Source organism: Oncorhynchus masou, chromosome 27, assembly GCF_036934945.1.
Source record: "Oncorhynchus masou masou isolate Uvic2021 chromosome 27, UVic_Omas_1.1, whole genome shotgun sequence".
Classification (NCBI taxonomy): Eukaryota; Metazoa; Chordata; class Actinopteri; order Salmoniformes; family Salmonidae; genus Oncorhynchus; species Oncorhynchus masou.
This window is the reverse complement of record NC_088238.1, coordinates 28,308,237-28,322,867: the sequence shown is the minus strand read 5'-3', so window position 1 is coordinate 28,322,867 and position 14,631 is coordinate 28,308,237. Positions and strand designations below refer to the sequence as shown.

Below are 14,631 nucleotides of genomic sequence, written 5' to 3'. Positions count from 1 at the left end.
CGTTTTGTACTCTATTTCTTATTTCTTCAATTCTACAGATGTTTGTTTTTTGAAATGGTGCACAATTTATTTTAAAATGTCACACATCCTATTTGAAAATGTTTTCTTCCTCGTTTAGAAGTACATTTTTTGTCTGAAAGTCTCCTAATAACCCTATAAAAATGTGATATAAAATGGACTATTAAAGCTGTTCTATTTGACTGTAGCCCAGACTTGCTGTTGTAGTGAAAGGAGAAATGGACATTGAGAAGAGTTCAACAAGTGTTTTAGCTTACTCAAAATCCAGTGCCTCCAGTGAAAACATGTCTATTTTTTACCCACAAATTAAATTAGAAAATGTGTTTTTGACTCAAATAAGTCATGGATGGAAGGATACTTGATGAAAAAGAAATAAAAAGAGGAAACAGAGGAGCAAAATAAACTGCCCACACAGTTAATGTTCAGTAGTTAGAACAGTAACATTATAGTTGGCACATGTCACTGTTACTGTCTTCATAAAACATGAACCCAACGTTAACTCTAAGAGATCTTGTAAGAACCATAACTTTAGAAATCCAGCCAGCGTGCTGCAGTGATTCCTATTTCCAGCGTCCCTTTGCGATGGGAGTAGAGGCGATGGAGAGTAAGTGGGATAAGGATGAAGCTCGAGGAGGGGGAGACGGGATGGCAGCTCAGCCCCCCCAAGGCTAGTCGACGGGGAGCACGAGCTGAAAACCTGCTCGCCCGCGCCTCGACTGGCGGGAGAGACTGCTAGGAAGATAAAAACCCGCCAAACACGCCCGGTGTGCCTTATGAAGTCTCTCTTTTTCAATCTATACCCGATTCTCTCTTTTTCTCCTTTTCCTGTAGTTGTCTTTCACTCCTGCTCGTTCGTATAAATATTTATAATCTGTATTCTTCTCCTGTTCCTCTCTCTCTCTCTCTCTCTCTCTCTCTCTCTCTCTCTCTCTCTCTCTCTCTCTCTCTCTCACGCACTCACTCACTCACTCACTCAGAGAGGATGAATGTATAGCTCATGCTACTTTGTGTCTGCAGCCTGGCTCCAGTGAGAGCTCAGCATTGGCCTCAGTATTAGGCTTTCTACGATCTGATGTACCTCGGTACAAAAGCACACTGTAGGGAAACACTGTCATATGGCCAGGTGAACACACTCATTCCAACCGTCCTTTCTTTCCTCTCTTCCTTTGTCTGAAAGTCTGTCTTCTCTTTATTTCTTTCTTTCTTTCTGTATTTTCTTTTGTCTGGTTCCCTCCCTTTTTCTTCTGTCCCTTCCGCTATCTCTCTCTCCATCCCTTTATGAAGATACGGTCTCGTTTCTCTCTCTCTCTCTTTCTACTTGGCATCGTGGCAGCTCCCTCCGTTTCTTCTCTCAGTATTTTTAGCAGGAAGGCTCCTCCCGGTTCTTCTGGCAGGGGCTCAAGGCTTTGTCAGAGCTGGTGCACACTGCAGGAGATGAGGAGAAGAGGGGGGAGAGAGAGGAGGGGAGGGGAGAGGACTGTGGAAGAGAAAGAGGAAAATGGGGAGATAGAGTTGAACTTCATCCCATTGAAGGTCTATCTGTAGCTGGCTATCCTCAGCTTTGGTCCCTTGAGAACCAGAAGACAGATCTGGTTGTTTTAGTGAAAATGAATTCTGTGGATTCTAAGAAAGACCTGGTTTTGTGTTAAGGCATATAATCATGATATCTTAGGCATGGTGTCAGATTGACTGGAGAAGGAGATAGGAGGAAGAGATGGAGAGAGTAGGTAGACAGAGTGGGTACACAGCACCACTTCAGTACAATTCTATCCAATAACGCTCTCTTTGATCAGCTTCCAGTGCCTCTCATACAGTGTCCTCACACACACACTACTGCTCCTAACACTTCACAGCCCATTGGGAATCAATGCAGTCAAGACCAATTACACAGAAGACGCCAACCATATGATGAACCTGTACTATGCATTAAGTCAGGGGAGGCGTTGCAGTGCGTGTGCACATTGTCCCTGTGTGTCTATATGAGAAAGAGAAGGTTCTGCTTTAGATTTCAGTGGCGTCTTCATTCATCACGTGATGGTGGAGGGTCGCGGAGCGGGGCCTGTATCCAGTAGTAGATGTGCTCTGTGCTGCCTCCTGCTCTCCATCGCTGGTTAAATATGGATCTCATTGTGCTTCTGGGTCCAACAGGGGTCAAGAATGGAGCTGCTTTCATTCTTAACTTGCTGCTCTATATACTCCTCTTTTCTCTCTCACTTCTCTTTATTCCCCTGTCCATTCCTTTCTTTCCCTCTCTTTTGCTCTTTCGCTCTTATTTCATTTTCCTTGTCTCTATCTCTCCCTTGGTCTTTTACTCTCTGTATTTGCATATCCCTCTCTTCCCATCTCTTTCCCTGTCTCTCTCCCTGTCTGTCTCTCTCCCTGTTTCTCTCCCTGTCTGTCTCTCTGTCTGTCTGTCTCTCAGGTTTGTAGAGTTCAGAGACACCTGTGTCTAGGTTACTACTCTTTATTTAGCACCTGTTCCTCTCTGCTCCCTTTTTCTCCTGAATAATAGATGGTTGACTCCTATGATGCTATTGCCGTGTAGGCACCTTGGGAGCACGGTGTGTGTTAGTGTACATACTATGTCCACTCCATGACCCCCCCCCTCAACCCAACCCTCTCCTTAGCTCACTAATAGAAAAGACAATCATAAACATTTCATGAGTGCTGTCTTTCTCTTCACATACTGCTCTCTCTACATGATCCAGGTTCAGCATGTTAACCTGTCTCTCGCTCGTCGCACCTTGATCCATCAGTGGGGAGGAGGAGACAGTGCAGCTCTTGTTCTTTCTATGTCCAGGGGGGTGGTGTACAGAGCTAGTGTTGGGGCATACACTAACAATACAATACGTTGGAGGACCTAGGTTTAGTGTCGTCAACAGGTGGAGGGACCGTCTAGGTAATTACTTGTTGCGGCAGGTGAAAATGGCTGTGTGGAAGTCCAGGAAGCAACCGATGCAGGGGGTGGGGTGTACGGAGCCCAGAGCTATGTTGCTGGTGCTGACACTGGCGCATGCCTACGGTAACCTGGTGAACCGCATGGGGGAGTTGCAGAGGTGTGGATGAGGATGGGGGCTTGGTTCTAACTTTTTACAGTGGCAAGAAAAAGTATGTGAACCCTTTGGAAATACCTGGACTTCTGCATAAATTAGTCATACAATTTGATCTGATCTTCTTCTAGGTCACAACAATAGACAAACACAGTCTGCTTAAACTGATAACACACAAACAATTACATGTTTTCATGTCTTTATTGAACACACCGTGTAAACATTCACAGTGCAGGGTGGGAAAAGTATGTGAACCCTTGGATTTCATAACTGGTTGACCCTACATTGGCAGCAATAACCTCAGTCAAACGTTTTCTGTAGTTGCTGATCAGACCTGCACAACGGTCAGAAGGAATTTTGGACCATTCCTCTTTACAAAACTGTTTCAGTTCAGCAATATTCTTGGGATGTCTGGTGTGAAGTGTTATCTTGAGGTCATGCCACAGCATCTTAATCGGGTTGAGGTCAGGACCTTGACTGGGCCACTCCAGAAGGCATATTTTTTTTCTGTTGAAGCTATTCTGTTGATTTACTTCTGTGTTTTGGGTCGTTGTCATGTTGCATCAACCAACGTTTGTTGAGCTTCAATTGGTGGGCAGATAGCCTTCTCCTGCAAAATGTCTTGATAATCTTGGGTATTAATTTTTTCCGGCGATGATAGCAAGCTGTCCAGGCCCTGAGGCAGCAAAGCAAAGCATGATGCTTCCTCCACCATACTTTACAGTTGTGATGAGGTTTTGATGTTGGTGTGCTGAAACTTTTTTTCTCCAAACACACATAGTCTTGTGTGTTTTTTCCAAACAACTCAACTGTAGTTTCATCTGTCCACAGAATATTTTGCCAGTAGCGCTGTGGAACATCCAGGTGCTCTTTTGCGAACTTCAGATGTGCAGCAATGTTTTTTTTGGACAGCAGTGGCTTCTTCCGTGGTGTCCTCCAATGAACACCATTCTTGTTTAGTGTTTTATGTATCGTAGACTCGTCAACGAAGATAGCATGTTCCAGAGATTCCTGTAAGTCTTTAGCTAACACTCTAGGATTCTTCTTAAACTCATTGAGCATTCAGTGCTGTGCTCTTGCAGTCATCTTTACAGGACGGCCACTTCTAGGGAGAGTATCAACAGTGCTGAACTTTCTCCATTTATAGACTATTTGTCTTACCATGGACTGATGAACATCAAGGCTTTTAGACATACTTTTGTAACCCTTTCCAGCTTAATCTTAGGTCTTCTGAGATCTCTTTTGTTCGAGGCATAGTTCACATCTGGTAATGCTTCTTGTGAATAGCAAACTCTAATTTTGTGAGTGACAAGAAATAGACAAGAAAAATACAATCATTTGTGTGTTATTACCGTCATATCAGTGTCAACAGTAAAGTTTGGTGGGGGAGGGATAATGGTCTGAGGCTGTTTTTCATGGTTCATGCTAGGCCCCTTAGTTCCAGTGAAGTGAAATCTTGATGCTACAGCATACAATGACATTCTTGACAATTCTTTGCTTCCAACTTTGTGGCAACAGTTTGGGGAAGGCCCTTTCCTGTTTCAGCATGACAATGCCCTTGTGCACAAAGCCAGGTCCATACATAAATGGTTTGTCGAGAGCGGTGTGTAAGAACTTGACTGACCTGCACAGAGCCCTGACCTCAACCACATCGAGCACATTTGGGATTAATTGGAACGCCGACTGCGAGCCAGGCCTAATCGCCCAACATCAGTGCCCGACCTCACTAATGTTCTTGTGGCTGAACGGAAGCAAGTCCCCGCAGCAATGTTCCAACATCGAGTGCAAAGCCTTCCCAGAAGAGTGGAGGCTTTTATAGCAGCAAAAGGTGACCAACTCCATATTAATGCCCATGATTTTGGAATGAGATGTTCAATGAGCAGGTGTCCACATACTTTTGGTCATGTAGTGTAGCTAGTTGGGGTAACCACATATCAAAGTCATAGTAAGTATATTTTTCTTCAATGAAGTAGCTATCAGCCAGGTCAGAGCTAGTATGAAAAAAAGTTTGAGTGTTAGTTCACTAAAGTATTTTTTAAATTATTTTTTCTCTTCTCTTTCAAAGTCAAGCTCAGAACCAGCTGTTCACCCTACACATATAGAGTGGGGCAAAAACGTATTTAGTCAGCCACCAATTGTGCAAGTTCTCCCACTTAAAAAGATGAGAGAGGCCTGTAATTTTCATCAGAGGTACACTTCCACTATGACAGACAAAATGAGAGAGAAAAAATCCAGAAAATCACATTGTAGGATTTTTTATGAATGTATTTGCAAATTATGGTGGAAAATAAGTATTTGGTCAATAACAAAAGTTTATCTCAATACTTTGTTATATACCCTTTGTTGGCAATGACAGAGGTCAAATGTTTTCTGTAAGTCTTCACAAGGTTTTCACACACTGTTTCTGGTATTTTGGCCCATTCCTCCATGCAGATCTCCTCTAGAGCAGTGATGTTTTGGGGCTGTTGCTGGGCAACACGGACTTTCAACTCCCTCCAAAGATTTTCTATGGGGTTGAGATCTGGAGACTGGCTCGGCCACTTCAGGACCTTGAAATGCTTCTTACGAAGCCACTCCTTCGTTGCCCGGGCGGTGTGTTTGGGATCATTGTCATGCTGAAAGACCCAGCCGTGTTTCATCTTCAATGCCCTTGCTGATGGAAGGAGGTTTTCACTCAAAATCTCAAGATACATGGCCCCATTCATTCTTTCCTTTACACGGATCAGTCGTCCTGGTCCCTTTGCAGAAAAAGAGCCCCAAAGCATGATGTTTTCCACCCCCATGCTTCACAGTAGGTATGGTGTTCTTTGGATGCAACTCAGAATTCTTTGTCCTCCAAACATGCCGAGTTGAGTTTTTCCAAAAAGTTATATTTTGTTTTCATCTGACCATATGACATTCTCCCAATCTTCTTCTGGATCATCCAATTGCTCTCGAGCAAACTTCAGACGGACATGTACTGGCTTAAGCAGGGGGACACGTCTGGCACTGCAGGATTTGAGTCCCTGGCTGCGTAGTGTGTTACTGATGGTAGGCTTTGTTACCTTGGTCCCAACTCTCTGCGGGTCACTCACTAGGTCCCCCCGTGTGGTTCTGGGGTGAGATCTTGCGTGGAGCCCCAGATCCAGGGAGATTATCAGTGGTCTTGCATGTCTTCCATTTCCTAATAATTGCTCCCGCAGTTGATTTCAGGCCTCTCTCATCTTTTTAAGTGGGAGAACTTGCACAATTGGTGGCTGACTAAATACTTTTTTGCCCCACTGTACTATTGATGTGACATTGTGACGAAGAACAGGACAGGCTGCTCTTTTGATGCTTTGTCTTCTGTATGTGCTAGGCTTGGTATGAAAGCGGAACAGCAAGAGAGAAAGGGACTGAAACGAGAGATAGATAAAGAGAGAGAGTGAAACGCGAGATAGATAAAGAGAGAGAGTGAAATGAGAGATAGACAAAGAGAGAGAGTGAAACGAGAGATAGATAAAGAGAGAGAGAGTGAAACGAGAGATAGATAAAGTGAGAGAGTGAGAGGAAAGACAGAGACCTCCTACTAGGCCGGAGATGGTGCGGTGTTACCGTCTGTTGGATTTGCGTTTAGGTTGTGTGTGCAAAGGAAATGTGTGTTTGTGTGATTACAGGAATGTACTGTGTGAGGGCAGAGTGTGTTGCTTGCTTAGTCGCTTGTGTTTTTGTGTGCGTGTTTTTGTCGATTATGTATGTGACACGGGTGTGTGGGTGGTGTTTAAACAGGAAATTAGGAGAGTGTGTCTGCTTCATGGCTTCATGTTCAGGTGGGAGGGATTAGACACACACACACACACACACACACACACACTGAATGGGCATTGTAATGCTAATCCAGGTTTAGTCTCAACATGTCTTTTTTCTTATCAACAGAAGTTATTGCTTCTGTAGACAGACCAATGTTACTAGGCTGTTATGGCATAGAATGACTTGATTGAATGTACAGGAGACATTATAGTAATTACTGGTAGATACACACTCTGTTATGTCCATGGGCAGCTAGAACAAGTTGGGCTTGCAGACAAACACATGTACACACACACACAGACACACAGAGACACACACACAAAGGGCAGTAATCCCCCTCGACATGCCATGGATTTGGGCAAAACAGGGATTTTCTTCTTCAAAGGGCAAGGACCACCCATCGGAACACCGGAACAATGGTGGCGGGAGCGCCGGAAGCTTCACACAGACACACAGACTAACCGCCCTCCTCGGCTTCTAGGATATTGAGGATTTGGGGGTTATTGTAAAGGCCAGTATAGAGCACATTCCACTGTATCTAGTCAAGCACAGGTCCCTTCAGACAGCAGATCACTCCCCTTAACTAACCCTGTTAGCACTGGGTCTGTAATAAACCACACACACACACACACACACACTGGACAGTGAGGGAGGAAATGAGAGGGATAAAGGGAGGCTGAGGGATGGAGAGAGAGAGAGATAGAGAGGGAGGGATGGAGAGAGAGTGCCTCTGCAGTGTGTCTTTTGGGAGGAGAATGTAGTGCAGGGCTGCTTAGACAAGCTTTAGACTTATAAGTGTTGTGCATGTTTTCGGGTGTGTTTTACTGTGTGTGTGTGTGTACATGTGTTTTTATTTGATTACTTCTTTTGAACTGAAACACAGAGAAGGCTTGCTGCTTTGTGCGGGTGATTCACAGGGAAATGTAAACTATTTGTTGCTTGAAAGCGGCTTTTGAAATCTAAGACAAAAGCTGGGAAGAGATGGTTGCTAACAACAGCAGACAGTGCTCCGCTGCCTGCATATTTGGATTAGTCTCTCTGCCTCTTTCTTTCTCTCTCTCACTCTCTCTCGTCTCTCTCTCACCTTCCTTTCTCTTTTCCAAAAGCATCGCATTCGTCTTTCTCCATCTACTTTTGTGGTTTAGTGAATTATTGTGTCCAACGTGTGTGCTTTGGGTATGTGGGAGAAAGACTGGATTGTGGAATGGTGATTTGAGCGTTGCTACGTTGATCCACTGTGCCTTTATGTAGATTATGTTTGATAAAGAGACACGCACGGCCTGCTTTGACTCATTGGAAGAACACAATGTTTTTATCACTGGTGGTGTTCATAAAGTACATAGGACCAGGAGCTTTTCCTGGTAAGGTCATGTAGTCAGGAAACGCTCCTGGCCATAATCCGAGTCATACAATATGCAGATTCAGTCTTTCATAGAACATGATTTAAAATGTCACCCATAAAACTTGAATTAATGGAGGTGGATGCGGGAGCGTGTTTATTGAACGAGGTTTGTTTCAGTCCAGTCAACCTAACTCCACTCCTAACTGAGGGCCAGTGAACGTATTTGATGGATTTTATCCGGTCACATCCTATCTAGGGTAACAGGGGCGCAATTAAATGCTTTGGCTACTGCAGGGAAGAAGCTCCAAATCGCCAACGTCTTTAACTTAGGCTTTTTGACAGCCTATCTGATCATCTGCAAATGGGACATCAGGCTTGCAGTGTATGGGGGTTCCAACTTCTGCTGTTGTCCTTTCTCCAGGGGTATCTGCAGGCTTATCGTCTTTAACCTGTTGATGCTCTGGGGGCGCTATTTCATTTTTGGATGAAAAACGTTCCCGTTTTAAACAAGATATTTTGTCACAAAAAGATGCTCGACTATGCATATAATTGATAGCTTTCGAAAGAAAACACTCTGACGTGTCCAGAACTACCAAGATATTTTCTGTGCGTGCCCTAGAACGTGAGCTTCAGGCAAAACCAAGATGAGACGGCATCCAGGAAATGAGCAGGATTTTTGAGGCTCTGTTTTCCATTGTCTCCTTATATGGCTGTGAATGCGAGAGGAATGAGCCTGCCCTTTCTGTCGTTTCCCCAAGGTGTCTGCAGCATTGTGACGTATTTGTAGGCAGATCATTGGAAGATTGACCATAAGAGACCACATTTACCAAGTGTCCGCCCGGTGTCCTGCGCCGAAATTGGTGCGCAAAAGACAGCTGCCAGTATTTTTCCATGGGATACAGAGAGGAAAGCAAGCTTCCACGAACTGCATATCAATGAAGAGATATGTGAAAAAACACCCTGAGGATTGATTCCAAACAACGTTTGCCATGTTTCGGTCGATATTATGTAGTTAATCCAGAAAAAGTTTTACGTTGTAGGTGACTGAATTTTCGGTTCGTTTCGGTAGCCAGACGCAATGTAGAAAACGGAACGATTTCTCCTACACACAGACGCTTTCAGGAAAAACTGCGCATTTGGTATGTAACTGAGAGTCTCCTCATTGAAAACATCAGAAGCTCTTCAAAGGTAAATTATTTTATTTATTTGGTTATCTGGTTTTTGTGAAAATGTTGCGTGCTAAATGCTACTCAAAATGCTATGCTAGCTTTGCATACTCTTACACAAATTAGTCAATTTCTATGGTTCAAAAGCATATTTTGAAAATCTGAGATGACAGTGTTGTTAAGAAAAGGCTAAGCTTGAGAGCAGACGCATTATTTTCATTTTATTTGCGATTTTCAGAAATCGTTAACGTTGCGTTATGCTAATGAGCCTGAGGCTTTAGTCACGATCCCGGATCCGGGATGGGGAGTTCCAAGAGGTTAAAAGGACATTTCAAAATTGTTCATCTTCATATTCATTATCTCCAGCACCACCCCAACATCAACATATGTGAAAATGGCACGTTTTCTGGTAAAAGGGGAAGATAAGTGTTTCCAATGACAACATCAACAAATTAGTAGGCAATGCCTACTCATAATTGGTTAAAATCACACGATGCAGACCGAAGAGGTAATTGGAAATCTTTTTTTCCACAAAACATAGAAACACGCCATTTTCACACATATTGATGTTGGGGTGGTGCTGGTGATGATGAAAATTAAATGTCCCTTTAAGTCATCAGATGAACTGAAGCTCCTAACATTGTCCACTGGCTGCAGGTATTGGTGTCTCAAAGCAACCAGAAGTTCTTCTTTAAAGGAAAGTCATTGAGTACACTTCCTTCTGATCTCTTCCCTCACTACTTTTACAAAACTGAGCCGGCGTTCCGTGCCAAACTACCATGTTGGAATCTGAACAAGAAGACCCTGCTCCTCTGATAGGCATCTACATCATTCCTTAATGGAGCTGACGATTTGTCTATATCTGTGAGATGGAGCCAACCATGCCGTCGTGTAGATCTGTGAGATGGTTCATCATCGCTGCAAAATGCCACATGTCCCTGAACACCTTTTTCAGGGTCAGCTGGATGATGCAGAGGGTTGATTTCTTAGGCTGGACTTCGATCATTTTGAAGGATGCCACTTCTCTCTTGAGTGGAACTGTGAATACCAGCCAATCCGTGTTGGTGTTTGGGAACCCCATGTTGGTGTTTGGGAACTCTGGGGCCTTGGTTGGCTTCTGAAATTGGCTCTGTTATGAAGAGTTCAGGATTTAGTTTTTATTTTCTAGAAATAGCACTTGGGTTGTCTGTCAGTAAAGGATGAAGATATATACAAGTGGCTTGCAAAAGTATTCACCCCCTTGCCATTTTTTCTATTTTGTTGCCTTACAACCTGGAATTAAACTTTATTTTTTGAAGGGGTTTGTATCATTTTATTTACAAAACATGCCTACCACTTTGAAGATGCTAAATATTTTGTCTTATGAAACAAACAAATAATAAGACAAAAAAAACTATTCACCCACCCAAAGTCAATACTTTGTAGAGGCACCTTTTGCAGCAATTACAGCTGCAAGTCTTTTGGGGTATGTATCTATAAGCTTGGCACATCTAGCCACTGGGATTTGTGCCCATTCTTCAAGGCAAAATTGCTCCAGCTCCTTCAAGTTGGATGGGTTCTGCTGGTGTACAGCAATATTTAAGTCATACCACAGGTTCTCAATTGGATTGAGGTCTGGGCTTTGACTAGGCCATTCCAAGACATTTAAATGTTTCCTCTTTAACCACTTGAGTGTTGCTTTAGCATTATGCTTAGGGTCATTGTCCTGCTGGAAGGTGAACCTCTGTCCCAGTCTCAAATCTCTGGAAGACTGAGACAGGTTTCCCTCAAGAATTTCCCTGTATTTAACGCCATCTATCATTCCCTCAATTCTGACCAGTTTCCCAGTCCCTGACGATGAAAAACATGGTGTTCTCGGGGTGATGAGAGGTGTTGGGTTTGTGCCAGACATAGCGTTTTCCTTGACGGTCAAAAAGCTAAATATGAGTCTTATCTGACCAGAGTATCTTCTTCCATATTTCTTCCATATGTTTCGGGAGTCTCCCACATGCCTTTTGGCAAACACCAAAAACAATTCTTGAACAATGGCTTTTTTTCTGGCCACGCTCTGTGGAGTGTACAGCTTAAAGTGGTCCTATGGACAGATACTCCAATCTTTGCTGTTGAGCTTTGCAGCTCCTTAATGGGTATCTTTGGTCTCTTTGTTGCCTCTGATTAGTTTTGGTGGGCGGCCCTCTCTTGACAGGTTTGTTGTGGTGCCATATTCTTTCCATTTTTTAATAATGGATTTAATGGCGCTCCGTGGGATGTTCAAAGTTTCAGATATTTTTTTATAACCCAACCCTGATCTGTACTTCTCCACAACTTTGTCCCTGACCTGTTTGGAGAGCTCCTTGGTCTTCATGGTGCCCCTTGCTTGGTGGTGTTGCAGATTCTGGGGCCATTCAGAACAGGTGTATATATACTGAGATCATATGACAGATCTTGTGACACTTAGATTGCACACAGATGGACTTTATTTAACTCATTATGTGACTTCTGAAGGTAATTGGTTGCACCAGATCTTATTTAGGGGCTTAATAGCAAAGGGGGTGAAAACATATGCACACACCACTATTCCGTTGTTTGTTTGTTTCATTTCACTTCACTTCACCAATTTGGACTGTTTTGTTTATGTCCATTGAATCCAAATAAAAATCAATTTAAATGACAGGTTGTAATGCAACAAAATAGGAAAAACGTCAAGGGGCATGAACACCTTTGCAGGCACTGTACTAAAGGCATTGCTCTATTTATCTGTTCCTGAACACATTCCACTATTTCTATGGTTACACATTGTGAACATTTATTGTAACCATAGAAAAATTATAATTGTAATTATATGATTGTTACAAGTTGGGTTATGACCCTTCTTTGTGAGGTGTACATTAGGCCACACGTGTTTTTGCTGTTAAATCATGCCAGTATGTAAACTTGCCTTTGTTTTCAGGTGCAAAAATCGTTGTAAGATCATTCTTATGGTTTAGGTTATTTTGTTGTTTCCATAAGTAAGAAAAACTAAAATCAAGGTCCATAAAGTTTATTTCCATTATGTCTATCTGTACAATAACCCTATAAAAAAGTGTTACATCCAGCCTAGCTAGTTCTTCCTCTTTTCCACTCAAGGATTTTCGGGTTCCTCCATTTCTCCTACCCCCTTCCCCCCCACCTTCTGTCTCTCTGGATGCTGTCACTGTTCTCTGACTGGCTGTTGTGACAGAGCCGTCTCTTGATTTGGCAGCCTCTGCTAAAGCTGAGTTTAATTACTCCTTTTCAGCAGCACAACACACACACACACACACACAGCATGCCACATCGTTCTCGAAGTAATTGTCAAAAAACGCACAGTGATTGAAGTCTCCATCAACTGTGCTACCTGACAAACGGCGAAGAATCTCACGTCTCGTAGACAAAGAAGACCCCCAAATTTGTCATGGTTTTTCACAAGGTTTTTTTCATCAACCCTTTGAAACCATTAGGGGATATGTAGATGTGTGTGTTGGCCTGCCAGTGTTTGACAGGCAGCACGGATCGAATAGCCAATTAAAGAGGAGGAGTTACAGTACACGATTATTGACTGAGTTTGGATGAAGGGTCCATTCTATGATAAAGATGCTCAAGCAATGGCTCATGTAGAAAATAGTTATTCAGATAGAATATGTTTGTTATTTACTATAGACCTAAAATCATTTTATTTATAATATTCCTAAAATCAAAACAATTACTATATTCCTAAAATGCTAAATAATGAAATAACTGTATTAAAAGTTCTGTGAAATATTTCCTTTCCTATTCCTTTGTTATCTGTGATTAATGGAACTGTAACTGTCAGATAAGAGATGTCTTTGTGAGAACGAACAAAGCAAATTCGATTGTTGACACTATTGCAACTAAGATGGATCGGAGCTAGTAAGACCTATGACCTATGACAGATGAGACAAAAAGAAAGAAATTCCGTTTCAATTAAATTCTCTTTTTCCATTGGAGTTTGGTACTCTGTTGCACCTGTAGAAGTTTTTGAATGGGTGTGGACTACTTTTGAACTGATGGTCCATTTTCTCCTTTCTCTCCTCTCCCTCCCAGGCACCTTGCCGTATGACATAAAGATAGTGATTGCGGGGAACCATGAGTTGACCTTTGACCAGGAGTTCATGGCTGACCTGATCAAGCAGGACTTCTACTACTTCCCGTCGGCCTCCAAGCTGAAACCAGAGAACTACGAAAACGTCCAGTCCCTGCTCACCAACTGTATCTACCTGCAGGACTCAGAGGTCACTGTACGAGGCTTCCGTATCTACGGCTCCCCCTGGTGGGTGACTCTGTAACTGCAGTATACCTGATAGTTGACAACACTCCTACTACTTGATCTATTTCTATCTATCAATCTTCTCTCACAACCATTTTGTCCTTCCTCTCCACTTACTTTCCTGTCAGTCATTCACTCACCCTCCCCTCCACACACTTCCTCCCATGCTCTTTTTTTCATTGGCTACCTCTCTAGCTATGGTTCCTTCTTCTCTTTCTCACTGCCTCCCTCCCTCTCTCCTCTCCTCTCTCTCCCTGGTTAGCGCCTGTGTGTGGTGCTGGTTTACCGATGCCCCATAATGCAGTATGTGTTTTTGGTGAGGGGCCCCAGAGGCAGTGTGTAGGCACTGGGATGGGTGTGGGGACCCCTGTGCTAGGTAATTGGTTTGCTGAGATAGTGGGGTCCCTTGAGTTAGGAATAGCCGCTATGGAGAGATGCCTCAGGTGTGTTGAGAGTGCGAGAAGGCGGAGAGAGAGGAAGGAGGGATGGGGGGAGAGAGGGAGAGAACTGAAGACAGAGGGGGTGAGAGGAAGAATGGTGCACACAGCTTCAATTCAGTAACACCGGCCGGGCTTGGCTGGTGCAGTAGGCTTGCTACAGAAGGTAGATTAAATAATGTGTGTGTGTGTGTGTGTGTGTGTGTGTGTGTGTGTGTGTGTGTGTGTGTGTGTGTGTGTGTGTGTGTGTGTGTGTGTTGCAGCAGCCCGAGGCTCTGTTCCTCCAGCACAGAGGGACTCCAGCTGGAGGCATCGTGTGTTTCTCTCTCTACACTGTCTGCTCCCTCTATCTCTCTACCTCTCCTCATCCCTCTCTCTCTCCCTCAATCCACCTGTCTGTCTGTGCGCTCCACATGTCGCTGGCTCGGCAGTGGGAGCACGGGGGAACACGGGGGAACGAGGATGTCTCTGTCTCTCTCTAATCTCTGTCAGGAGCAGTGGGACAGCGCCTGCTTTACCCACTCCAGTCCCGTCTCCATGGCGATGCCAGACTGGGACTGCTTTA

At 43.7% G+C, this 14,631-nt stretch overlaps 1 protein-coding gene across 1 annotated transcript in view; it reads left to right on the top strand.

The window, feature by feature from the left end:
• The window catches only part of LOC135515325 (metallophosphoesterase domain-containing protein 1-like), a 36,560-nt gene that overhangs the window by 5,188 nt on the left and 16,741 nt on the right, over window positions 1-14,631 (top strand). The window contains exon 4 of the mRNA XM_064939006.1: window positions 13,407-13,632. Coding sequence (XP_064795078.1) covers window positions 13,407-13,632 — 226 coding nt within the window. The remainder of the gene's footprint in view (window positions 1-13,406; window positions 13,633-14,631) is intronic.